This window comes from Sciurus vulgaris, assembly GCF_902686455.1.
Source record: "Sciurus vulgaris genome assembly, chromosome: 3".
NCBI classification, from domain to species: Eukaryota; Metazoa; Chordata; class Mammalia; order Rodentia; family Sciuridae; genus Sciurus; species Sciurus vulgaris.
In genome coordinates, this window is record NC_136463.1 from 114,009,807 (window position 1) to 114,037,240 (window position 27,434).

The following is a 27,434-nucleotide window of genomic DNA, read 5'->3' on the forward strand; positions in this document are numbered from 1 at the left end:
ATATAACAAAATAGAAAAATGGAAAACTAATATCCCCTACACCCTGTTTCAAAGGCAGGCACTACCAAGATTAGGGAGACGCCCAGTGTTGGTAGAGGATAATTACTGTACAAGCTGTACAGCTATCATCACCTTCAGACTAAAATAAAATGCTACGGTCCTTCTAAGGCATAAACAATAATGTCTGCAAACAATATATACACATAATACATATTTAAAACAAGACTTAATATAAACAATAATGAACAGTATATACATGTCAATCTTTTTCACTGTCTTGAAATACAATTTAACTACACAAGTGATGCAGCAACATATATATTGTATATATATAAATGTACTTGTAACTCTACAGTAAAGTTTATTTTTTGGTGCTTTTATAGCACATCAGTGTAAACAGTTTAACTTGGCTTTGTTTTATATTTTTAAACATTCCTTGTTGTATTTTCAAGATTTAAAGCAATTTTCTAGTTCTTCCTTTTCACAGAAAACGAAGATTCTGGATGTGGATTAATCATAAATAATTCATAAAATTAAATACATTCACTAAAAAATAAACTACAAAGTAAAAAAATGAAAAATAGATATTTATTGAGAGGGAAAGGAGAACCATTTCCCACATTAGAGCTCTGGTGTTGAATATTCAGTGCGATTTGATATATTTTAATTGCTATTGCACTATAACACCCTTTCCTTTGAAAATTCTTTGGGTGTGCTTCCCTGTTCTACCTAAATTAGCTGATAAATCACACAAACCAATAACCAAGGGTCTTGGTCGTCATAGGAGTGAAGCTTTAAAATGTATCTTCTTCTGATACTTTCTGATACTTATCTTAAGGAAAAAAAAGTCTTTTGTATGTGCCTTGCACGTTTATGTAAATACAGTTCACATTGCTGGTCTCATTTGTCTTTGTTTAAAAGGAAAAAAAAAATAGAGTATTATTACTTCAGCTCACTTTGAAAGTATCTGTCCATTTTTTTCAAAATATTTCCTCATACTGTGGCCAGCTCTGCCTATATCAGAATCATCTTCATTAAATGTTTCACAGTTGTCAAAAACAAGCCTGACATCTACAGCAAAGGTTTCAAGGTTTGGATACCTGTAAGAAAACACATAATTAGAGATTGGTTTCATTGGTTTTGTTTTGTAAGCAAATGAAGTGGTTAAAAAAAAAAAAGAAGAAAACTGAAAGGAAAAAGATTAGGATAACTGTATTTAAATTGATACAAAAATATATAATATCCTCTTATGAATACAACACTTAAAAATGTCATATGTTCTGAACTATACTTATTTATAGACATGTTAATGAAAAAAATTAAAAAAATGTATTTCTCTTAAGATCAAGATATTTTTCAATAAACTGGCAATTCCCCCCATGTCCCACTTCCTGTTTGACCTGTGTCACAATTCTGTTACAGGACTTCTACCTGACTAGTTACTGATTCCTTTTGACCAACAGTATCACTTGTATATTCTATTATCCACATTCAAATGTGTTCAATTGCAGTTGAAAAATTATGTAAATGATTCTTATGCTGCACAATTCTAGGATATGCTACTCTGGGCTAAATCTTTCTCATTTCTCTTTTTCTCTCTTCAAATATGATCTTTTGCTCAGAACCACCAGGGCACACACCCACACCCACTACCATACAGTTTCACTTTCTGTGGTTTCAGTAGCTATGGTCAAAAATGTTAAAACATTAAAAAGTGCACATTAACATAACTACTTCTATTATAGTATGTTGTTAAAATTGTTCTATTATTGTTGATTTCTTAGTGTCTAATTTATAACTTAAACTTTTTTGTGATGTGTAGGTATAAGAAAAAAACATACTATTATCCATGTTTGCCCAAACAGGTAAGGTGGAATATATATGATGAACCAAAACAAGCAAAAAAAACTATGTGCTCTCTCTTTACCAGAGATAATATAATGAGCAACTGCCTTCCATAAGAAAGAGGTACTATGGGACTGGGGTTATAACTCAGAGGTAGAGCCTTTGCCTAGCACGTGTGAGGCAGTGGGTTTGATCCTCAGCACCACATAAAAATACATAAATAAAATAAGGGTCCATCAACAACTAAAAACAAAAAAGTATATATATAAAAAAAAGAAAAAAGAGGTTCTATGGCCTCAGTGCTTTTCTGGTGGGATAAGCTCAATTCTATTTCTCTGCAAGAATACAGAGAGGAGAGCAGTAAAGTAAATGTATCTGCCTAAACTTACTAGTGAGAAAGTGGTCATTTCAAGCCAACTCAGGCCAATTTAACACATTTTGGAAGAAGGCTTTTGGAAATTCAAATGTTTTATGAATTATAAACTACACCAAATGGATACTAAAATAATTTAACCATTACAAATATCCTATGAGCCACTAAAGCTTGAAGTCATGTAAAAGTGGCTTTCTATTTCTTTCATAAAATATCTTTTACGAACTTTTACTCCCTCTTTCTAATATGTGCAATACTGACAAAATTTCTTTCTAATATGCTCAAGAAGACTGAAGTCAGCTCTTATGTAACTTCATTCATTTTCCTCTTCTTGGGATTATTTACTTTTTAAAAAAATTGAGGTAAAGAAGTCTATATAACACAAAATTAGTCATCTTGAAGTGGATAACTCAGTAGTATTTAATAGACATGACATTGTGCTACCATCACTTCCATTTCCAAAACAATATCATCACTCCAGAAGGAAACCTTAAACCATTAAGCAGTTATTTTCTGTTGCTCTCCGCCCCCACCCCATTCTTGGCAAGTACCAGTCTGTCTCTATAGATTTACCTATTCTGGATATTTTATACTAACAGAATCATACAATGTGTGGGACTAATTTTATACAACATTTTAAAGTTACTTTGAGGAATACTCCTCTCCTTAATACTTTTTCTTATGGTAAGAAAAGGTTAATGATTAATGTTAAGGAGACCAAAATCCAGGAGAGAATTACAGGTAAGATCCTAGTTAAAAAGAGTACATACTCTATTTGTGCCTTTTTTTAAAGAAAAGGATAGGAAAGCAGACAGAACCCAGAAAGATTTGTTGAAGCAGATATTTCCTTCCTTGTGTTCTATGAACAGTCTAAAATTTTGAAATAGTTTGGGTTTTTGGTTCCAACTCATTACTTTGGGTTTAATTGAACAATATGAAGTTAGGAGAGGCCTGAATCCACAGAATTTTACCTCTCACATAGCTGTGATTACAAACAGGATTATATAAATTGTTTCCTCTTCTTCTTCTTCTATAGGGACTTCTTGCATTCACCAGGACTCATTCTCAAAAGCAAACTCTGATTTTGTAGGCTTTTTGGTTATTTTGTGTCAATTTCTATACCTATTTGTTTGGGGGTTTTTGAGTTTTAGGCCGATCTTCCATTCAGGAATTGGAAGATCATGCATCAAGAGTTAAACACTTGTAAAGTTTTCATGTGTAGATCTCTGACCTGGCTGTGTTAGTTATAAATTCCACTGTGCTACCACTTACCACATCTGACTTTTTGGCAGACAGAAAAAAGTCATCTCTAGACAACGTTTCTGCTTTTTGGTTCATCTTAAAACCAATAAATTTAATGGTTTTCAATGTTTCCTATGTTTGGGAATTTCCCTTCGGTAATTTTTTAAAAGGTAAAAAACAAAGTAAATATAATTCTTTGAAAAACAGTTATTCTGTCCTCAAAATAAAAAACTGCAGTCATTTGTTCAATTCAGCAATCACTTAATGTGAGAGGGGACACTGAATGTTTTAAATTCTACTCAATTTTTCTAAATGGAATATAAATCAACAAGCATAGTGATATTCACCAGAAGAATGTTATGGAAAAACTAAACAACATATGGTATAACAACAAATAATATAATTGAAATATATAGTACAGTTATTCTTTCAATGTGTATTTCCTTATTTCTACATAATTTTTCTGACTTTACCTGAAGTAATGGGCATAGTCCACATTAAGCTAAGCTGGTATGTAGGAATATAGAAAGCAAGGGAAAAATAGGGAAAAGAATACAGCTCTGGGGATCCTGGTCATGCTTACATGGAATGCCTTTGTTCTGCAAGTGAACATCTCATTTTTGTAGCTCCAAAGTGGAACACGGTTCTGAACTATTCAAATTACACTGACAGTGGTCAATCTCTGGCACAATTTTGAGATGGCCTAACAAAGATCATTAACTGTGGCTAGGAAGTCACTTTATTGGGGGAGAGACTGCAAGCAGAACATGGAAGAAAAGAGAAGATTTTCTTTTACATCTAATAAATGGATTTTCAATATTCTCCAACCAATTATAACACTTTTAATTTTTTAGAATTTCCAGTGGTGATTTATTTCTGTATGGCAAGAATATGAAATATAATTTGTTAAATCCACATGAAGTGGTGATAATATTCTACTGATGTCCAATACAAGCTCTAGTTTATATGTTACTTCCTTTGAGAGGTTCCTTGATACCTTCCTTACCCCCCTAGAGCATTTGGTGCTCTCCAAATGTCAAAAACAGGTTCATCATGCTGCTTTTAACTCCTTAAATAATCTTAATTGACTTGTTTACCATACCTAACTACTCTAGTCCAACACACATACACATACCCTAGGTGGGACCTGTATCTTTGTTATTAATTAAAATGTCTTTGACTCACTAGGGCATTTGATAAATATTTATTGAATTGAAATGATTTACTTACTGTCCATTACTCAGTTTCTCTCTAATTGTGGAAAAATCCATAGGTTTCTTAATAACTTTCTTATAACCAGGTACAAGTTTCAAGTTTACAGGAAGTAGGAAAGGCCAAGCATCCTCATGAGTTTCCATTTCAGTCAGGATCATACTAAAGAAATAATATTTACAATCAGTATCTGTACTTTAGATTTATGTTTATATTAAAAATTATCTTTCTTTTCTTTTTGTTTGTTTGTTTTGGTACCATGGATTTAACACACTTAACCACTGAGCCACATCCCTGCCTTTTTTTCTATTTTATTTAGAGACAGGGTCTTGCTGAGTTGCTTAGGACCTCACTAAGCTGATGAGGCTGGCTTTGGACTTGTAATCCTCCTGCCTCAGCCTCGCAAGCCACTGGGATTACAAGGGTGTGCCCCTATACCCAGTCTCTTTCTGTTATCTTTCAAGTAATAACTCATTGCAAATATATTTAAAAAGATAATATATGCTTACACTTATACTATATATTTTTCTGTTTACAAAATTTTAGAAAGTAATCTTCAGTGTGGTAAAAATGTTTCTAAACAAATAAAATGGGATGTTATAAAATACATGAGAATTGAAATAATACCTGCAAAGAGCTAGGTCCTTAGAATCATCTCTTTTAGGTTTCTTAACAGAAGAAAAACTTTCTTGTTTTGATAAGTTAATAGAAGTGTTTTCTTCCATTTTTCTTTTTTTGAGGTCTTTGTTTCCTCTTTTTAGAGAACTACTTGTTGATGCAGAGTCTTCATCTTCAGTGTCTCCTGTTAAAGTTACTTTCTTGCCTTTCTTCGACTCATTAGTCTTTTTTCCTTTAACATTAAGTTTTTTGATTTTTACAGTTTGACCACTTGCCTAGAATTTTAAAAAAGTAAATGTGGTATTAAAAAAAACTATTATTTATTTAAAAAAAATCTATTATTTTCAAAAGAGAGCTGTCAATTTCTCCCATAATGTAAGGTAAAACTTTATTAAAAAGCTGAAAAGCCTATGTATCTGAAGAATTCTTAAAGCTTGAAGATGCTGATCCATCTTTGGTGCTATAGAATTTATTACCAGGGCTGGGACTGTATGTAGCTCAGTGATAGAGTAATTGTCTCACATGTGTGAGGCACTGGGTTTGCACATGAAAAGATATTGTGTCCATTTACAACTGAAAAATATTAAAAAAAAAAAGAACTTATCACCAGTAGTAGAGAAAGATTAAAGCTGGAAAAAGGACTCTTTAGAGCATAATACAACTGTTCTTAGATAGAGGTTCCTTCCTTTCCTTTCTTGCTAGAGCCCAAATTCAAAGAGGAACTTCAATAGGTCTTAGGCAAAATCTATCAAATTAAGTGTTCAAAGGTGCATATCTTTTTTATTTGTATATTTATATAGCAGAAGTTGTGAAATGATGACTCAAGGTGAAATAGTCCACAGCATATGCTATTTGGCTCATAGAATGCTTATAAAATTCTGATTTTTCAACATTAATATTTGGGAGGATATGCATAAAAATCCATAATCTTGACTTCTGTCAAATTATGAGAAGATCCTGTAAGACTGGGCTCACATTTCTACATGATAAAAAATGGTGGGAGATGAGTGATGATTATCATATTTAAATGGGGACATGACTGCCAAAGTGCCCACTAAGGGTCCAATAAACTCTTCTGCTATTTACTTGGCTTTTGTAGGCACTATAGTTTGAAACTTCCAGTACATGAGTCTGTATGTGTGCATTTGTGAGTGTATATACGTATATGAATACACATGTCCTTTGATTCCATGATCCTGTGATCACATTTATACATACATAAATAAATACATAGAAAGCATAAAAATATTTAACCATGATGTAGGCAGAAATAACCATTTGAGGGTAAGAAATATATAAATATTTGTACTTAATTATGAATTAAATGGAAAGATTTTTTTTAAATTAACTTTTCCTCACACATCAAAAATAAATGTTTGGAATATTTTTTGTTGTTCTAAGAAACATAATGTCTAGGTCACTGCATTTGAAAGACAAAAACAAGAACAAAAAAGCAAAAGGCTAGAAAGCTGCATTTATACCAAGATTTGGATAATATGCCTCAAGTTCACTCTGAATGATAGCCAGAAATCTAAGAAAATTTATTGAAAAAAAATCATCCAATAGCTTACTAAGTGATACCACCAAGACTTAAAAACATTTATCTGTTAGTAATACATAAAATATTAGATAAATTTTCTATAACTTGGCAGTTCTGAAGCTAAAAGTAATTTATATACAAACAGTGAGGATTACTGTTGAACTACATTTAACTATACATGACAAAATGATCAAGTAACGAAAAGTCAAAATAACTATTATTGAATAAGATGCCATTCAGGACCCCTTGTAAAACATGGTCTAAATATAATAATAAAGTTTTATTATAAAAAACTCTACATTTATAAAATACTTTCTTATTCATGATCTTATTTTATCCTCCCAAATTCCTATAAAGCAGATATGATTTCAAAGATAACCCCAAAGTTGAGATCAGATCAAGGAAGTGAGAAAAAATCAGCAAAGGTAGAGAAAGAACAAAAGGAGGAAGAAAACCAGGTGTGTATGGAATCTGAGAAGCTTAGTGAAAAAAAAGTGTTTCAAGGATGGACTGTTCAACTCTATTAACATGTAACTGACTGGTCAAATAAGCTAAGAGCTAAACTAGATTTATACATTGCTCACTAGACTGAGCAACGTATAAATCTTTGTGGTCATGATAAGAGCAATTTTGGAGAAACTGTGGAGGTGACTAGAATAAGTTCAAGAGTGAACTGGGGTTAGAAATTGGGGCATTGCTCCTTGGCCAATTGGCTAAGATCAAGTGTAGAAATTGGGGGGAACCAGAACAGAAAACTTTCCAAGAATTTTTCTGGGTAAAGGGAATGAAAAAGATAGGAGACGTGGATCATGGGAGAAGTGAAATCAGAAGAGAGTTCTTCTTAAGATGAGAGAAAAAGTAGCATGTCAGTAGGATGGTGAGATGAACCAGGTGGAGGAGAAACTGATGGTGCAGAGAAGGGAGAACTGCTGGAGTAATGTTCTTAAGAAGGTCAGAGGGATGGGCCCTGAGACATGAGTAAGGGGACCAGCTTAGTTAGGAGCACCAGAAGCTCAAGGCAACAGGAGAGAAGGTAAGGATGTGAGCCCCCATGCTGAAGGATGATAGATGTGGTTTTCTTCTAAAGGATTCCATTTTCTCAGTGGAATAAGAATAAGGTCATTATCTCAGTATGAATGGAAGGAACAAAACTGGAGATAAATCATCAGACATTATTAAAGGCCTGATTAGCGCTTTGAATTTAAAGGGCAGAACACTTTCCATAGCCACATTTGCTCATGTTTTCATGCAAAGTGTGTGAATGTTCATATTAGCATTATTCTTAAGAGCTGATAGGTGCTAAAAAAGACAGAGTTGGACAACCAAAATGATAGTTTATTTCATCAAGTGAGAGAGAGAGGCAAAGGACCAAACAGTATATTCAATGATTATAATAATGAAATATGTGGATTATGATAATGGAATACTGACGTAAGTCAGATTAGGTGGAAAGAGAGAACATGAAGGCATAGATAGTGAAAAAGTCTTAAGATAAATACATTGAAGGTCCTAGTGAGATCAAAGGATTACAGGAGAACTAGAGGGAGTGAACTGGAAAGAAAGAAGGCAGTAGAGAAATGGAAGTTTGGACTCCAGTTTTTGGAGAGGCAGCAGTCAATAGCTTAAACTTGGGGAACAGTTACTGGGGTAGAGAACACCTAGCAAAAAAATCTGAACTCGAATATATGCTGATCCATTTAATTTCTTACTCCTTTACCTTTTAATTTCCAACTCATTTCTTTCTATTTTATCATATTGCTTTTAATTGGTATGAGAATTCACAGGTTTCTATTTCACATGGAAAATGACTTAAAACACAGATACTTACTACCATATGACCTAACGATTCTACTTTTAGGTTTATACCTAAAAGAACCAAAAACATATATTCAAGCAAAAACTTGTTTGTGAGTGTTCCTAACAACCCTATTCCTAATACCATAGGTAGAAAACTCAGACGTCCATCAGCTGATGAATGGATAAACAAAATGTAGAAAATCCACACAATTGAATATTTCTTGTGTCCAAAAAGGAAGTAAGTCATCGATGAACTTTAAAAACATTGTGATAAGTAAAAGAAGCCAGACACTAGAGGCCATATAGTATATGATTAAGTTTATATATAGTGACCAGAATAGATAAATCCATAAAAAAACAGGTTAGGGGTTGCAAATACCAGGGGTAGAAGGGGATTGGAAGTTCCTACTAATGGGTACAAAGGGTTCTTTATGGGGTTATGAAAATGTTCTGAAATTAGTGGTGGTGTTTGTATAACTTTGTGAGTACAATAAAAACCACTGAATTGTTAAAAAGGTGAATTTATGGTATGTGAATTATACCTCATAAAACAAATTGCCATAAAAGTCCGCATTTTGAACTGGTAATTAAAAAGTTTAGTTCTAGATTGATCTCACCTTAGCAATGCAAGTTGGACAAAACCAGTCCCCATCTGGTATAGTTGTAATCTTGGGTCTATGGCAGTAAGTATGACAGCCTTTGTCACAGCCATCACAAAGGAGAAGCAGTTCTTCATTATCTCCTTTACGACAGATTTGGCAGTACTATAATACATGAAAAATCATTTAGAATTAACCCTTTGCTATGAATAATAGTTACTGGGATGTTATACACACCATAATTTCTAATTTATATTAGTAATAAACATTCCGCTTGCTAACAAATATACAATAGCCATACACATCTATGTATCTCTCACAGATTATGGACCACATGATGGGGTGAGCAGTTCTATTGGGGGGTCAATGCACATTTCAGGTACACTGCAAAGAACAAAGCTAGAGGTTGAATGCCTGCACACACTTCAGAAGCATGTATACATTAACATATGAAATAATTAACATGACATTAGAGCACATAAAGCAATGAATAGCTTTAATACATGGTGTTTTTAAAAATATGTTTCATCTTTTGCTTATCTTAGCATCCTCATGATATTCTGAGAAAGAAATAAGAGTTAATTTTTAAGATCAAGAAACTTGTTAGTATATAATTATATATAATAATAAAAGATATTCCTAGCCTTTGACTAAATTATTCACCTATGTTTTGTGATTGACTAAAAACTGTGTCCGAACCAGGAAAGCTAGAAAATTGACTCAAATGAAATTTGTGTTAGGGGCTGGGGTTGTGGCTCAGTGGTACAGAGCTTGTCTAGCATGAGTGAGGCACTGGGTTCAATCCTTAGCACCACATATAAATAAATGAATAAAATAAATGTCTATCAACTTCTAAAAAAATTTAAAAAAAAAGAAATATGTGCCAGAAGTGTAGAAAATGAATTTTAGAAAATGATTTCTAAGGAACATACAGATAGAATACACTAATGAATTTAAGAAATCATGATTTGTTTTCTACAACCCAAAACAACAATTTCTTCTTTATTGAAAAATGTCTTATATTATTAAGAGAGTTTTTCCATGCATACATATTTTGTATAGCAAGTTTCACAAAGGAAAAGAAGAAAAGTTAGTAAGTACTAAATTTTTTGATATTTAGTTCAAATTCTAGTTATAGTAGAAAGTGTCCTGCAATTAATATTTTAAAAAATGAAAACATTTAAGCTGAAATTCATTTATATTAATTTGAAGTTAAGTATTTAAATCACCTTAGAAACAAAGTGTTTAACTGTTCAAACTTAGTTTAATTATTAATAAATTATATCTGTCTGGGAAAGTCCAAAATAGTCTTATATAACTCAATACACATTAACAAAGATAGTTTAAGAAACTTACCAAAATACTTACTACCCAAAGTAACAAATATCTATCCAATACATTTACTGTATATGTGATATTAAAATTGGCATGTATATTAAGAGCAAAAGCAGTTGAGTTTCATATTTCAATAATATTTTTTATGAACTTTCCTAATACTACATCACTAAATACCATAAGATGGGGTTTTTATTTTGCAAAATGAGTTACATCTTTAAAATTTATATTGTAGACATATTGATTGAGAAATAAAATTTGGAATATTATATTAAACTCCCTATAACTATTAAAAAATCAGATTTAATGAACATGAGTCAATTCTGCTTTCTACAATAATTAAAAATGCAAAGTATGTTCTAGATCTCAAATTTGTGATTTAAAAATAATTTTGATATTAAAGAGTGACATTAAACACATAACAGTTTTGAAAATCATAGTAACAACCGACAATGTTAGAGAAAAATGTATTAATATTTGGTTAACTACTTTGTTGCTAGATTTAAAAACAGTGGATATTGCCTATTATTTAACATCAACAATAGAATATTGTGGGCAGAGAATTATCTGGCAGCAAACTGACAGCTTCCTCTTTCCTGGTAAGCTAGGTCTCTGGACAAGAGAGCACTGCTAAAGGTACTGAACACACCAACATGTTTTGGATTTATTATGAACACTATTATAGTCACTATTACCTCTCTAATTAAAGGTTATATAGTGCTTATTAATTTTTTTTCTTTTGCACTGGGATTGAACCCAGGGGTGCTCTATCACTGAGATATATCCCCAATCCTTTTTATTTTTATTTTGAGACAGGGTTTCACTGAACTGCTTAAGCTAGCCTTAAACTTTTGCCATCCTCCTGCTTTCGCCTCCAAAGTTGCTGGTGTTACAGGTGTGCACCACTGCACCTGTCTTGTTAATCTTTGAATATGAAATTCTCACCTTCTTTTAAAGGTAGTTTCATAGAAAATAATGTTTTTTATCTATCTATCTATCCATCCATCCATCCATCCATCCATCCATCCATCCACCCATCCATTCTATGTATCTTTTTGCAGTACTGGGGAATCAAACCCAAGGCCTTGCTTTCACTGAACTACAAGCACCAGATTACAAATAAAGTATTATTAGATATTTTTTAAATAACTGAAGAATATGAGATACGAGTTAAATGATGATAAATGCATATTAATAACATGGTAAAGGTTAATGAATTTGTGAAAACTGAATGAAAGCTTTAGATTGTAGAAAGTATAATAATATAAAGAGATTTTGGTACAATTTTGAAACAGATTTATTTGATTACGTTTACAGCAAAAATGACCATATCATGATGATTATTTTTGTGTGGATAAGAAAAAATAACTGTACAAATTTTGATGTAAAACTCTAATCTTTTTTGATCACTATCACCTATATTTCAGCAAATACACTTGTCCAAGGTGACTTTAAAACTTGTTTTAATACTTTTTAGAAGGAAAAATATTTTTACCTTGTATAAATGCTGAACAATATCTTAAAACTTAAGTGAATTCTAATCTGGTTGAGAAAGGCCTAAATTTGAGCATACTGTACAAATGGCAATTCAAATTCCATACACATTGTAGGAAGGAGTAAAACAAAACAAAACAAAACCCACAGAAGAAAAACGTATCTGTATAAAATACATAAGGACTTGAGTAAGTCTAAGCATAGAGCTAAAAATGAATTAAAGAATGATACATTATTTAAGGATCTTTTCTTTGGGGAATGACTATTTTAAGTAAAGGAATTTTACTTTTAACCATTCATGAAAACAAATTTCAAATGTTTAAATTTTAAAGCAAGTTCAAAAGCAAATGTTAAATGTTAAATGTCTATATATGACACATATAAAGACAAGAGGGAGACTTGTACATAGTTAAAAAATAAATCTCTCTCCAGAATATATGCTCTATAGTTCTTATTTTGAATACACAGCAATTTGGAGCCTGTGACAAAGTAAAGCCTTACTATATGACAATAATTAATTGGGCTTATACAAAGAAGGTGAAAAATCAGTTATAATCACTGAAGGAAAGACTAAAAAGATCTATTCTCCATATAACCATATGTGATGCAAATCATAGCTGAAATAAAGCTGTTTATTTTATATTTACTTATCTGAGGACTTTTTAGCATTAAAGATATGAAAATGATAGAAAAATAAAACATTTTAGGAATGCAATAGTAGCAGGTAAAGTTAGAAACCTGTGAAAGAACCTTCAAAATTATTTAGATTAACAACTGAGTAATACCAGCATAATGTAGAAGACAACTTAAGTTAGAATTATAAACAACATTGAAAGGAGGCAGAAGCAAGATTAAAAACAAAAAAGTAACAAATTTGGTAGATTCCTTCAAAAAACTCAAGGTAAGGAAGAAAGTATTAGATTATATGGTATTTAAGAATTAGACAAACTCTCAAATACATTATAAATTACTGTGACAATAGCTAATGTAAAATTAAGATCTGGAGGTTGGAAAAAAACAGGACAAAGTAAATTAGTTATAGTATTTCTTAAATAAAAACACTTACAACTTTCATAATTGATTTTTCCCATGCTATTGATTTCTGTAATTGCTGAATGCACAGAGCTACCTGTGCAGCACTGCGAGCTTCTGATAATGCCCTTCTCCATACCCTGAGCCCTGGAGCAATATCCTCTTCAATTCTGCATTGAAATATAGAAAAATTAAGTAGGTCATGTCCACATTTATGATTACTGAATGTGAAACAATCATCACACTGAAAGCCAAGCAATGACAAAAACATGTAACAGCCAATAAGTATAAAGTTTAAGCAACTAAATTTGATGTAGTGCACAGACTGTGGCTACGTGCCTCAAAGCTTAGTCACAACCAGGTAAATGTAAGATCACTTTGCAGGATTATCAATGCACATAACAAAAAAAAATGTTTTTACAAAGCACCATGCAATAGCATGATCCATATGGATCACAGACATACAAGAAGATACATAGATAACAGGCAATAGAAAATAGGCTCCAATTAGCAAAGAAGCACAATAATTTTTCAAGTTAATCTCAATAACCTACCCGTCACCATCACCACTAATGGATGGTGCAGGAGCAGGGACAGTAACTGTGCCCACATTATCCAGTTTGATCTGAATGGTGGTACTTAAGGGGCTCTTCAGATACCTTCTTTCAATGTTCCGCTCCAAATCAGCCAGCCTGGTTACAGCTATATCTAGGGGGTTGTCACTCTTCCGTTCTAGTGCATTTGCACTGTTTTCTTCTTCTCCAGTAAGTTCTCCATCATGCTCCTTGCACAATTTAGTAAATGATTTATGTTCAAAATATACCAAGTCCTCCCTTTCTGATGCAGGCTCTGGACACATCCAACCCTATATATCAAGAGAATAATGTCATTTTGGTTTCTTCTTAAAAATGCCTGATGGGTGAGTTACCTTTATTTAAAATACAGCAGCAGACACCGGCAGATATCAAGGATATTTACTAGAAGTTTTTATCTCAGGTTTCCTAATGCTAGGTTAAAACAAGAAAAAAAAAATTAAAAGAAACAGGTACAGGAAAAGTTTGAAAAAGACAATTTATCCATTTTTGATATTATGAAAGGTACAATAAAAATCAGCAAAATATTCCTAAAGATTTTAGACTAATATGCTTATTAATTTCATGGTCTTACTTAGATGGGAATGTCTCAGTGGCCTGTGAACTTTGCTTTTTCTGTTTTCATGCCTTCCCCTACTCTTCTGTGCAGGTCCTTATACTCACCATTTTTCCTTTGGTTGCAGGGGCTTTGCATAAACCATTGTCTGTATAGCTTTACGCTGTTTTTTTTTGTTTTTGTTTTTTACCAAGTTTACTGCACTCATCTGCATTTTTCAAAAATTCATTTTAACATGAAAGCCTGCTGAGGGGAACTCTTCCCTGACCTCCTTCATGAAGTAAGACACCATTACAGGCTCACAAAGGACCACATAATGCTCCTTAGTTTCCTCAGATCAGTTTTATACTAGCATTACTATTGATTAATATATTTCTACTTCAAAATTCTATGAAGGCAGGGGCTATGCCTGTTTTTATTCATTTATCTCCAGTAAAGTGAAGGCAAATGAAACATAACTATTGACTGACTGCCACCTATCATCTGCCATTTGTCCATTTGCCTGCCTCTTGCCTGCCCATCGCCTGCTTTTCCATCGCCTGCTTTTCATCTATCCATCACCCACTTCCCGAGGTCCACCTGCCGATTGTCCTCCGATAGCCTGCAGAACACCCGCAGACCACCAGCAGATCACCAGCTGCCTGCTCTTGCCTGCAAGTCCACTGTCACAGTACCCACAGATTTGGTTACACTTGGCTGCTACTATCTTGGGACAACAGCCTGGACAGCAGGAACCCCAGGCCAACCAACCATGCTCTGCCTCCAGGACCCCTTCAGCCTAACCAACTGTGCCCCACACCTCCAGAACCCATGGCCTGACCAACCACATCCCACAGACTCAGCGCCCATACCCTGAGCTGCAGCTCCCCATTTACCATCACGTTTGGAAGCCAGTGTGGCTATTGTGGATTATCCTGGAAGTGGAAGCAACCATCTTTAAGTGGGGCAATTCCCATCCTGAGATGCTTGCTGGAGACTAGAAGCTCATCGTCAGGTACCTGTCATGCATCAGGCTACTGAAGACTGTGAGGTTCGAATAGTATATGACTGTTATAGTGTAGATTTTTTTTCTCCTTTTTGAAAATTTTTAAGTTTTTATTTCTTCATTTTTCTTACTCTATTTTCATTTTGTTTACCTGTTTCCTCAGAGTCTCTTTCTCCCTTTTCTCATGCTAACAAACAACTTCCTTTGATTACACTTTCACTCTTCCTATGATCTAGAACTTCTGTATACTTTTTTCTTATCCCATTAACAGTTACATCTTACACCCCTCTCCGTCCTCTTTGTCCTCCATTAGAAACTGCAGACCTCACTGCAAATCTATTTGTTATATTGTAAGTAACAATTGAACGCATCCTCTCTGTTTATTACAATATTGTTAAAATCTTCATAGGGGTATTTGGTTTAGGAATGCATATTGTCTGTACTAGGTGCTACTAATATTGATCTCCCTTTTAAAGAAGAGGTTTTGGAAACCTTCAGGGTCACTACAAGCCTAAAGGGAAGAAACTGCAATACCCTAGATCTGCACTGCTAGAGAGGAAGATACATGAAAAACATGAAAAAACAAGGGAAGAAAGTGTTCCAAACAAACCTAGATTCTACATTAACAGAATCCAATGACAACATGGTAGAAGAAATGTCAGAAAAGAAGCTCAGAATATACATAATTAAGGTGATTTGTGAAGCAAAGGATGAGATAAGAGAGCAAATGCAGGCAATGAATGATCACTCCAATAAGCAGTTAAAAGAGCAACTGCAGGAAGCAAAAGACCATTTCAACAAAGAGATAGAGATTCTGAAAACACACACACACACACACACACACACACACACACACACACACACACACAGAAACACAAACAGAAATCCTTGAAATGAAGGAAACAAACCAAATAAAAAACTCAATGAAAAGCATCACCAACATACTAGATCACTTGGAAGACAGAACCTCAGACAATAAAGACAAAATATTTAATCTTGAAAATAAAGTTGACCAAACAGAGAAGATGGTAGGAAATTATGAACAGAACCTCAAAGAACTATGGGATTATCATGAAAAGACCAAATTTAAGAATTTTTGGGATTGAGAAAGGCACAGAGAAACAAACCAAAGGAATGAACAACCTATTCAACGAAATATCAGAAAATTTCTCAAACCTGAAGAATGAAATGGAAAATCAAATACAAGAGGCTTACAGAACACCAAATGCACAAAATCACAACAGATCCACACCAAGGCACATTATAATGAAAATGCCTAACATCCAAAATAAAGATAGGATTTTGAAGGCTGCGAGAGAAAAGCATCAGATTATATAGGGGGAAACCAATATGGATATCAGCAGATTTCTCAGCCCTGACCCTAAAAGCTAGAAGGGCCTGGAACAACGTATTTCAAGCTCTGAAAGAACATGGTTGCCAACCAAGAATCTTATACCCAGCAAAACTAACCTTCAGATTTGAAGACAAACTAAAATCATTCCATGATAAACAAAAGTTAAAAAGAATTTACAAATAGAAAGCCTGGACTACACAACATTCTCAGCAAAATATTCCATGAGGAGGAAATGAAAAACAACAATGTAGGTCAGCAAAGGGAGAAACTACCTTAAAGGAGAAAGCAATCAAAGGAGAAACCAAGTCAAGTTAAAAACCAAAAATAAGCCCAAATGACTGGGAATACAAATCATGTCTGAATAATAACCCTGACTGTTAATGGCCTAAACTCATCAAGCAAAAGACATAGAGTGGCAGATTGGATTAAAAAGAAAGACCCAACAATATGCTGCCTTCAAGAGACTCATCTCATAGAAAAAGACATGAAAAGATAGAAAAAAACCTACCATATACACAGACTCAGTAAAAAAAGCAGAGGTTTCCATCCTTATATCAGATAAGGTGGACTTCAAGCCAAAGTTAGTCAGAAGGGATAAAGAAAGGCATTTCGGTTTCAAGATGGCGGCCTAGAGGGTGGCTGCATTTCATGTTGCTCCAGGACTCAGGATTCAAAAGAGGAGATATTGAGACACTTGGGACCAACTCAAAGTAGCTGGTTGAGTCTCTCCCATTGGGGAGGCGTCCCGGATGGGACAGTGGTCCCGGAACGCAGGAAACTGTGAAGTAGAGCTGTCGGCGAGACGCCCCTCCCCCCGCTGGAGCAGTGAACTCCGACAACTAGGAGCGCCGTAAAGGAGGCCGCTCGGCACAGCACTGGGACTCGGAGCAACCACTGGGGCTCCGGCGGCTGCCCAGGGGACGAGTGGCGAGGAGAGCTGTGTGGACTCAGGACACCGGGGCCTGCCCTGAGGAGGAGGAGGAGGAGCGTGGCAGCTTGGATTTGGAGTGACTGCACCAGAGCTACAAGCGGTTGCCAGAGGAGAAGCTCCGCGGCGAGCTGTTTGGACTCAGAACGACGCTTCTGAACCCCGGGGCCTGCCCTGAGGACGAGGAGGAGGAAGAGGAACGAGGCCGCTTGGATTCGGGGTGACTACACCAGAGCTTCAGGCGGTTGCCAGAGGAGGGGCTGTGCGGCGAGCTGTTTGGACTCAGACCACTTCTGAACCCCGGGGCCTGCCCGGAGGAGTAGGAGGAGGAGGAGGAGCGCGGCGGGTCGTTTGGACTCGCAGTGACTGCATTAGCGCTCCAGGCGGCTGCTCAGAGGAGAAGGCGAGTGGTGAGTTGTTTGGACTTAAAGTGACAGCGCCTGAACACAGGGGGGCTGCCTGGAGGGGAAGCGTGGTGGGTCGCTTGGTCTTGAGTGGCCGCACCAAGAGCTCCGGGCGGTTGCCCATAGGACCCGTGCAGCGGGTCACGTGGACTCAGAGCCACTCAGAGCGACCACTCCTGAACACTCGGGGGGTTATCTGGAGAAGGAGGAGGAACGGGGAGGGTCACTTCGACTCGGAGTGATTGATTGCCCAGGGCTACGGGTGGTTGGTGGGAGGTGGAGGCACGCAGTGAGTTTCTTGGACTCCTAGTGACCGCACCGGAATACTGGGCGGCTGTCTGGAGGAAGAGGTGTGTGGCGGGTCTCTGGGACTCAGAGAGATTGTACGGGGCCCCAGGTGGCTGCTCAGAGGAGGGGCCGCATAGCCAGGCAATTAGGGGCAGAGCAGGGTCCCAGGATCTAGGAGGTTTCTGGGTGGAAGAGCCGCACAGAGACAGGCTTAGGGCGGAGCGAAGGTTCCAGGCTTGCGGGCAGATTCTCTGAGGAGGGGCAGCCTAAGGAGATTCATCTGCAAAGGGTGAGGCTCCCAGGCCCAGGAGGTAGGGCCGGGCCCCTGAGAACTTTGCAGAGGAAGGCAGCCCAGCCCAGGCAGTAGCTGTAATTGAGGGGAACCTCTAGGAGGGTACTGACCAGCGAGACCTCCCCACCGGGTGAGTCTTCCCTGCCGGGTGAGGTTTCCCCACAAGGACGGTAAAACTAGAGACTCAGGCCCAAACAGGCCTTGCCTCAGCCCGCAGCCTAGGTCCCCTTTGGATGACCATTGGTCAACAAGTGGAGGCACCTCTGCCCACTAGCAGGGATTATACCCCACCTGAAGGCCACCACTCCTAGAGAGGCAGCTTCCTTGTGGAGCACCGCATTATCAACTTCCTCCAAGACTTCAGCCTACTGAAGGCTAAGGGGGGATATATATAGAAATCTTCAGGGACATTGTAAGTCAATAGAGGAAATCTGCAATATCTCAGCGGTCCACTGATACCTGAACAATATGAGAAAACAAGGAAAGAAAATGCTGCAAACAAATCTAGATGTTACATCAATAAAACCCAATGACAGCATGGCAGAAGAAATGACAGAAAAGGAGTTCAGAATGTACATAATTAAAATGATCAGAGAAGCAAACGATGAGATGAAAGAGCAAATGCAAGCATTGAATGATCGCACCAATCGACAGTTAAAAGAGCAAATACAGGAAGCAAAAGATCATTTCAATAAAGAGTTAGAGATATTGAAAAAAAACCAAACACAAATCCTTGACATGAAAGAAACAATAAACCAAATTAAGAACTCCATAGAAAGCATATCCAATAGGACAGAACACCTGGAAGACAGAACCTCAGACATTGAAGACAAAATATTTAGCCTTGAAAACAAAGTTGAACAAACAGAGAAGATGGTAAGAAATCATGAACAGAATCTACAAGAACTATGGGATATCATGAAAAGGCCAAATTTAAGAATTATTGGGACTGAGGAAGGCCTAGAGAAACAAGCCAAAGGAATGAACAATTTATTCAATGAAATAATATCAGAAAATTTCCCAAATCTGAAGAATGAAATGGAAAATCAAGTTCAAGAGGCTTATAGGACTCCAAATACACAAAATTACAACAGACCCACACCAAGGCATATTATAATGAAAATACCTAACATACAAAATAAACACAGAATTTTAAAGGCTGTGAGAGAAAAGAACCAAATTACATTCAGGGGGAAACCAATATGGATATCAGCAGACTTTTCAATCCAGACCCTAAAAGCTAGAAGGGCCTGGAACAACATTTACCAAGCCCTGAAAGAAAATGGATGCCAACCAAGAATCTTATACCCAGCAAAACTTACGTTCAAATTTGACGATGAAATAAAATCCTTCCATGATAAACAAAAGCTAAAAGAATTTACAAAAAGAAAGCCAGCATTACAGAACATTCTCAGCAAAATATTCCAGGAGGAAGAGATAAAAACAAAGCAGCAAATCAGCAAAGGGAGGAATTATCCTAAAGGAATTGTCAAATAAAGGAGGAAACAAGTTGTGTCAAACAAATAAATAAATAAAATTTAAAAAATGAACCAAATGACCGGGAAACCAAATCATATCTCAATAATAACCCTGAATGTTAATGGCCTGAATTCATCAATCAAAAGACATAGACTGGCAGATTGGATTAAAAAGAAAGATCCAACAATATGTTGCCTGCAAGAGACTCACCTCATAGAAAAAGAAACCCATAGACTAAAGGTGAAAGGATGGGGAAAAACATACCATGCGCATGGACTCAGCAAAAAAGCTGGAGTATCCATCCTCATTTCCGATAGTGTGGACTTCAAGCCAAAGTTAGTCAGAAGGGATAAAGAAGGTCATTTCATACTGCTTAAGGGAAGCATGAATCAGCAAGATATAACAATCATAAACATCTATGCCCCAAACAGTGGCTCATCCATGTATGTCAAACAAATCCTTCTCAATTTCAGAAACCAAATAGACCATAACACAATAATACTAAGTGATTTTAACACGCCTCTCTCACCACTGGACAGATCTTCCAGACAAAACTTGAACAAAGAAACCATAGATCTCAATAACGCAATCAATAATTTAGACTTAACGGACATTTATAGAATATACCATCCAACCAAGAGCGAATACACTTTCTTCTCAGCAGCACATGGATCCTTCTCTAAAATAGACCATATATTATGCCACAAAGCTAATGTTAGCAAATACAAGAAGATAGAGACACTAGCATGTATTCTATCAGATCATAATGGATTGAAGTTAGAAATAAATGAAAGAGTAAAACACAGAAACTATTCCAACATCTGGAGATTAAACAATATGCTATTATATGATGAATGGATAACAGAAGATATTAGGAAGGAAATTAAAAAATTCTTAGAGGTAAATGAGAACAAAGAAACATCATATCAAAATCTCTGGGACACTATGAAAGCAGTACTTAGAAGGAAATTTATTTCATGGAGCGCATTTAATAAAAGAAGTAAAACTCAACAAATAAACGACCTAACACTACAGCTCAAAGTCCTAGAAAAAGAAGAACAGAACAGCACCAAAAGAAGTAGAAGACAGGAAATAATTAAACTCAGAGCTGAAATCAATGAAATTGAAACAAAAGAAACAATACAAAAAATTGACAAAATAAATAGTTGGTTCTTCGAAAAAATAAACAAAATTGATAAACCTTTAGCCACACTAACAAAGAGAAGACGAGAGAAAACCCAAATCACTAAAATTCGGAATGAACAAGGAAATATCACAACAGACAGGATTGAAATACAAAACATAATTAGAAGCTATTTTGAAAATCTATACTCCAACAAAACAGAAAATTTCGAAGACATCAACAGGTTTCTAGAGACATATGAATTGCCTAAACTGAACGAGGAGGACATAAACAATTTAAATAGACCAATTTCAAGTACTGAAATAGAAGAAGTCATCAAAAGCCTTCCAACAAAGAAAAGTCCAGGACCAGATGGGTTCTCAGCCGAGTTCTACAAAACCTTTAAAGAAGAGCTCATTCCAATACTTCTCAAAGTATTCCATAAAATAGAAGAGGAGGGAACCCTCCCACACTCATTCTATGAAGCCAATATCACACTGATACCTAAACCAGACAGAGACTCATCAAGGAAAGAAAATTTCAGACCAATATCCTTAATGAACATCGACGCAAAAATTCTCAACAAAATTTTAGCAAATCGCATATAAAAACATATTAAAAAGATAGTGCACCATGATCAAGTGGGCTTCATTCCAGGTATGCAAGGTTGGTTCAACATCAGGAAATCAATAAACGTAATTCACCATATTAATAGACTTAAAGTCAAGAATCACATGATTATTTCAATAGATGCAGAAAAAGCATTTGATAAAATACAGCACCCCTTCATGCTCAAAACACTAGAAAAAATAGGGATAGTGGGAACATTCCTTAACATTGTAAAGGCCATTTATGCTAAGCCCATGGCTAATATCATTCTAAATGGTGAAAAACTGAAAGCATTCCCCCTAAAAACGGGAATAAGGCAGGGATGCCCTCTTTCACCACTTCTATTCAACATCATTCTTAAGACTCTAGCCAGAGCAATTAGACAAACCAAAGAAATTAAAGGGATACGAATTGGAAAAGAAGAACTCAAACTATCCCTGTTCGCTGATGACATGAGTATATATTTAGAGGAACCTGGAAATTCCACCAGAAAACTCTTAGAACTCACAAGTGAATTCAGTAAAGTAGCAGGTTACAAGATCAATGCCCATAAATCCAACGCATTTTTATACATAAGTGATGAATCTTCGGAAAGAGAAATTAGGAAAACTACCCCATTCACTATAGCCTCGAAAAAAATAAAATACTTGGGAATCAATCTCACAAAAGAGGTGAAAGACCTGTACAATGAGAACTATACAACACTAAAGAAAGAAATTAAAGAACACCTTAGAAGATGGAAAGATCTTCCATGTTCTTGGATAGGAAGAATTAATATTGTCAAAATGGCCATACTACCTAAAGTGCTATACAAATTCAATGCAATTCCAATTAAAATCCCAATGACGTACCTTACAGAAATAGAGCAAGCAATTATGAAATTCATCTGGAAGAATAAGAAACCCAGAATAGCTAAAGCAATCCTTAGCAGGAAGAGTGAAACAGGGGGTATTGCAATACCAGATCTTCAACTCTACTACAAAGCAATAGTAACCAAAACGGCATGGTATTGGTACCAAAATAGAAAGGTAGATCAATGGTATAGAATAGAGGACACGGACAGAAACCCAAATAAATACAATTTTCTCATACTAGACAAAGGGGCCAAAAATATGCAATGGAGAAAAGATAGCCTCTTCAACAAATGGTGCTGGGAGAATTGGAAATCCATATGCAACAGAATGAAACTAAACCCATATCTCTCACCATGCACGAAACTAAACTCAAAATGGATTAAGGACCTCGGAATCAGACCAGAGACCCTGCAGATTATAGAAGAAAAAGTAGGTCCAAATCTTCACCTTGTTGGTCTAGGATCAGACTTCCTTAACAGGACTCCCATAGCACAAGAAATAAAAGCTAGAATCAACCACTGGGATAGATTCAAACTAAAAAGCTTTCTCTCAGCAAAGGAAACTATCAGCAATGCGAAGAAAGAGCCTACAGAATGGGAGAATATCTTTGCGAATCATACTTCAGATAGAGCACTAATCTCCAGAATCTATAAAGAACTCAAAAAACTCTAAGAATTCAAATAATCCAGTCGACAAATGGGCTAAGGAAATGAATAGACACTTCACAGAAGAAGATCTACAAGCAATCAACAAACATATGGAAAAATGTTCAACATCTCTAGTAATAAGAGAAATGCAAATCAAAACCACCCTAAGATTCCATCTCACCCCAATTAGAATGGCGATTATCAAGAATACGAGCAACAACAGGTGTTGGCGAGGACGTGGGGAGAAAGGTACACTCTTACATTGCTGGTGGGGCTGCAAATTAGTGCAGCCACTCTGGAAAGCAGTGTGGAGATTCCTCAGAAAACTCGGAATGGACCCTCCATTTGACCCAGCTATCCCACTCCTTGGCCTATACCCAAAGGACTTAAAATCAGCATACTACAGAGACACAGCCACATCAATGTTCATAGCTGCTCAATTCACAATAGCCAGACTGTGGAACCAACCTAGATGCCCTTCAATTGATGAGTGGATAAAGAAACTGTGGTATATATATACAATGGAATATTACTCAGCCATAAAGAATGATAAAATTATGGCATTTGCAGGCAAATGGATGAAATTGGAGAATATCATGCTAAGTGAGATAAGCCAATCTCAAAAAGCCAAAGGACGAATGATATCGCTAATAAGTGGAGGATGACACATAATGGGGGGGAGGGAAGGGTTAGTGTTAGGGTTAGAGTTAGGGTTAGGGAGGGGGGCAAGTATGGAGGAAGGAAGGACTGTATAGAGGGAAAAGAGGGGTGGGAGGGGTGGGGGGAAGGGAAAAAATAACAGAATGAATCAAACAACATTACTCTATGTAAATTTATGATGACACAAATGGTATGCCTTTGTGCCATGTACAAACAGAGAAACAACATGTATCCCATTTGTTCACAATAAAAAAAAAAAAAAAAAAAGACATTTCATACTGCTTAAGGGAACCATAAATCAGGAAGATATAATGATTGTAAATATTTATGCCCCAAACAATGGTGCATTCATGTACATCAAACAAATCCTTCTCAATTCCAGGGTGACTTTAATACACCGCTGTCACCACTGGATAGATCTTCCAAACAAAAACCAAACAAAGAAACCACAGAACTTAATAACACAATAAATAACTTAACAGATATATATCGAATATTCCATCCATCAATAAGCACATACACTTTCTTCTGAGCAACACAAGTATCCTTCTCTATAATAGACCATATGTTATGCCAGAAAGCAGCCCTTAGTAAATGCAAAAAATAGAGATATTACCTAGTATTCTATCAGATCATAATGGAATGAAATTAGAAATCGATGACAAAATAAAAACCGGAAACTACTCCAACACCTGGAGACTAAATAATATACTATTGAACTAAGTGTGCATAACACAAAACATCAGGGAAGAGATAAAAAAAAATTCTTAGAGGTAAATGAGAACGATGATACAGCATATCAAAATCTCTGGGACATTATGAAAGAGTACTAAGAGGAAAATTCATTGCATAGAGTGTATTCAAGAAAAGAATAAAAAGTCACCAACTAAATGACCTAACATTACATCCCAAAGCCCTAGAAAAATAACAGAATAACACCAAAAGTAGTAGGAGACAGGAAATAATTAAAATCAGAGCTGAAATCAATGAAATTGAAACAAAAGAAACAATTCCAAAAATTGACAAAACACAAATTCTTTGAAAAAGTAAATAAAATAGATAAACACTTAGCCACACTAACAAAGAGGAGAGAGAAAATTCAAATTACTAAAATTCGTGATGAAAAAGGAAATACCATGACAGACACCACTGAAATACATAACATAGTTAGAAGCTACTTTGATAATCCATACTCCAACAAAATAGAAAATCTCAAAGACATCAACAAATTTCTTTAGAGACATATGATCCTCCCAAACTGAACCAGGAGGGCATAACAATTTAAACAGATCAATTTTAAGCAATGAAATAGAAGAAGCCATCAAAAGCCTACCAACCAAGAAAAGTCTGGGACCAGATGGATTCTCAGCTGAATTCTACAAGACCTTCAAGGAAGAATTTACACCTATATTCCTCAAAGTATTTCATGAAATAGAAAAGGAAAGAATCCTTCCAAATTCATTCTGTGAAGTTAGTATCACTCTGATATCAAAAGCAGACAAAGATACATCAAGGAAAGAAAACGGAGTGAGAGCCTTTCCACACAGAGTCAGCCACAAGTCCCCAAGCCAGCGGAGACCTCCGGCCTGCAAGCAGCCTCTGGGACTAGGGCAAGGCAGCCAGAGACCTCTCCAGGAGGACCTGCCACCCCGCGCCCCCTGGCCACAGGTTTTTTCCACGGGGCAATTCAAGATGGTGTACTAGAGGGTGACTGCATCTCCAGTCGCCCCAGAACCCAGGATTCAAGAAGGGGAGGCACTGAGAGACTCGGACTAAAATAGAGCCATGGGGTGAGTCTCCCCCACCCGGTGAAGTGCTGACTGGGTGGCAGGCCCAGATTCGGGTGGCTTATTAGAGTAGGGCAGGGCAGCTAGAGTCTTTCCCAGGCAGCCCTGCGCACTCCGCGGTGGGCTCCTCCCACAGGGCCAGATTCTCCAGCATCGGGGAGCAGGCCCCCCAGTGAGAGCCTTTCCACACAGAGCCAGCTTCAAGTCCTGGAACCAGTAGCGGGCTAGGGGCAGCTTTCCTTGGAAGCACTGCATTATCAAGTTACTCCAAGACGTCAGGCTACTGAAGGCAGGAAGGGGATACACTGGAAATCTACAGGGACACTATAAGCCAATAGAAGAATTCGGCAATATCACAAAGTCCCACTGACATCTGACCAATATGAGAAAACAAGGGAACAAAATGTCCCACACAAACCTAGATACTATATCAATAAAACCCAATGACAGCACAGCAGAAGAAATGTCAGAAAGGGAGTTCAGAATGTACATAATTAAAACAATCAGGGAAGCAAACGAGGAGATGAAAGAGCAAATGAAGGCATTGAAGGAGGAGATGAAAGAGCAAATGCAGGTATTAAATGATCGCACCAATCAACAGTTAAAGGAGCAAATACGGGAAGCAAGAGCTCATTTCAATAAAGGTTAGAGATACTGAAAAAAAAAACAAACAGAAATCCTTGAAATGAAGGAAACAATGAACCAAGTTAAAAACTCCATAGAAAGCATAACCAATAGGATAGAACACCTGGAAGACAGAACCTCAGATATTGAAGACAAAATATTTAATCTTGAAAACAAAGTTGACCAAACAGAAAAGATGGTAAGAAATCATGAACAGAATCTACAAGAATTATGGGATATCATGAAAAGGCCAAATTTAAGAATTATTGGGATTGAGGAAGGCTTAGAGAAACAAACCAAAGGAATGAACAATCTATTCAATGAAATAATATCAGAAAATTTTCCAAATCTGAAGAATGAAATGGAAAACCAAGTACAAGAGGCTTATAGGACTCCAGATATACAAAATTACAACAGACCCACACGAAGGCACATTATTATGAAAATGCCTAATATACAAAATAAAGACAGAATTTTAAAGGCTGGGAGAGAAAAGAATCAAATTACATTCAGGGGGAAACCAATAAGAATGTCAGCAGATTTTTCAATCCAGACCCTAAAAGCTAGAAGGGCCTGGAACAACATTTACCAAGCCCTGAAAGAAAATGGATGCCAACCAAGAATCTTATACCCAGCAAAACTTACTTTCAGATTTGACAACGAAATAAGATCCTTCCATGATAAACAAAAGCTGAAGGAATTTACAAAAAGAAAGCCAGCACTGCAGAACATTCTCAGCAAAATATTCCACGAGGAAGAGATGAAAAACAACGATGCAAATCAGCAACGGGAGGAACTAGCCTAAAGGAATAGCCAAATAAAGGGGAAACCAAATCATGTCAAAAAACAAAAATGAGTCAAATGACTGGGAATACAAATCATATTACAATAATAACCCTGAATGTTAATGGCCTGAACTCATCAATCAAAAGACATAGACTGGCAGAATGGATTAAAAAGAAAAATGCAACAATTTGCTGCCTGCAAGAGACTCATCTCATAGAAAGAGATACCCATAGACTAAAGGATGGGAAAAAACATACCATGCACACGGACACAGCAAAAAAGCTGGAGTATCCATCCTCATTTCAAATAATGTGGACTTCAAGCCAAAACTAGTCAGAAGGGATAAAGAAGGACATTACATACTGCTTAAGGGAAGCA

At 36.3% G+C, this 27,434-nt stretch overlaps 1 protein-coding gene across 16 annotated transcripts in view; it reads right to left on the reverse strand.

Annotated features, from left to right (window-relative positions):
* Positions 1-370: 370 nt before the first annotated feature.
* The window catches only part of BAZ2B (bromodomain adjacent to zinc finger domain 2B), a 177,669-nt gene continuing 150,605 nt past the window's right edge, over positions 371-27,434 (reverse strand). For 7 of the 16 annotated variants that reach the window (XM_079131732.1, XM_079131740.1, XM_079131744.1 and 4 more), the window contains 6 exons: positions 13,642-13,952; positions 13,122-13,257; positions 9,245-9,391; positions 5,300-5,565; positions 4,691-4,834; positions 372-1,100 (listed from right to left, as the gene is read on the reverse strand). In XM_079131732.1, coding sequence (XP_078987858.1) covers positions 953-1,100; positions 4,691-4,834; positions 5,300-5,565; positions 9,245-9,391; positions 13,122-13,257; positions 13,642-13,952 — 1,152 coding nt within the window. In that variant the 3' untranslated portion in view covers positions 372-952. Of the gene's footprint in view, positions 1,101-4,690; positions 4,835-5,299; positions 5,566-9,244; positions 9,392-13,121; positions 13,258-13,641; positions 13,953-27,434 lie in introns of all 16 variants that reach the window. The other 9 variants (XM_079131733.1, XM_079131731.1, XM_079131739.1 and 6 more) reach the window with 5 other exon arrangements.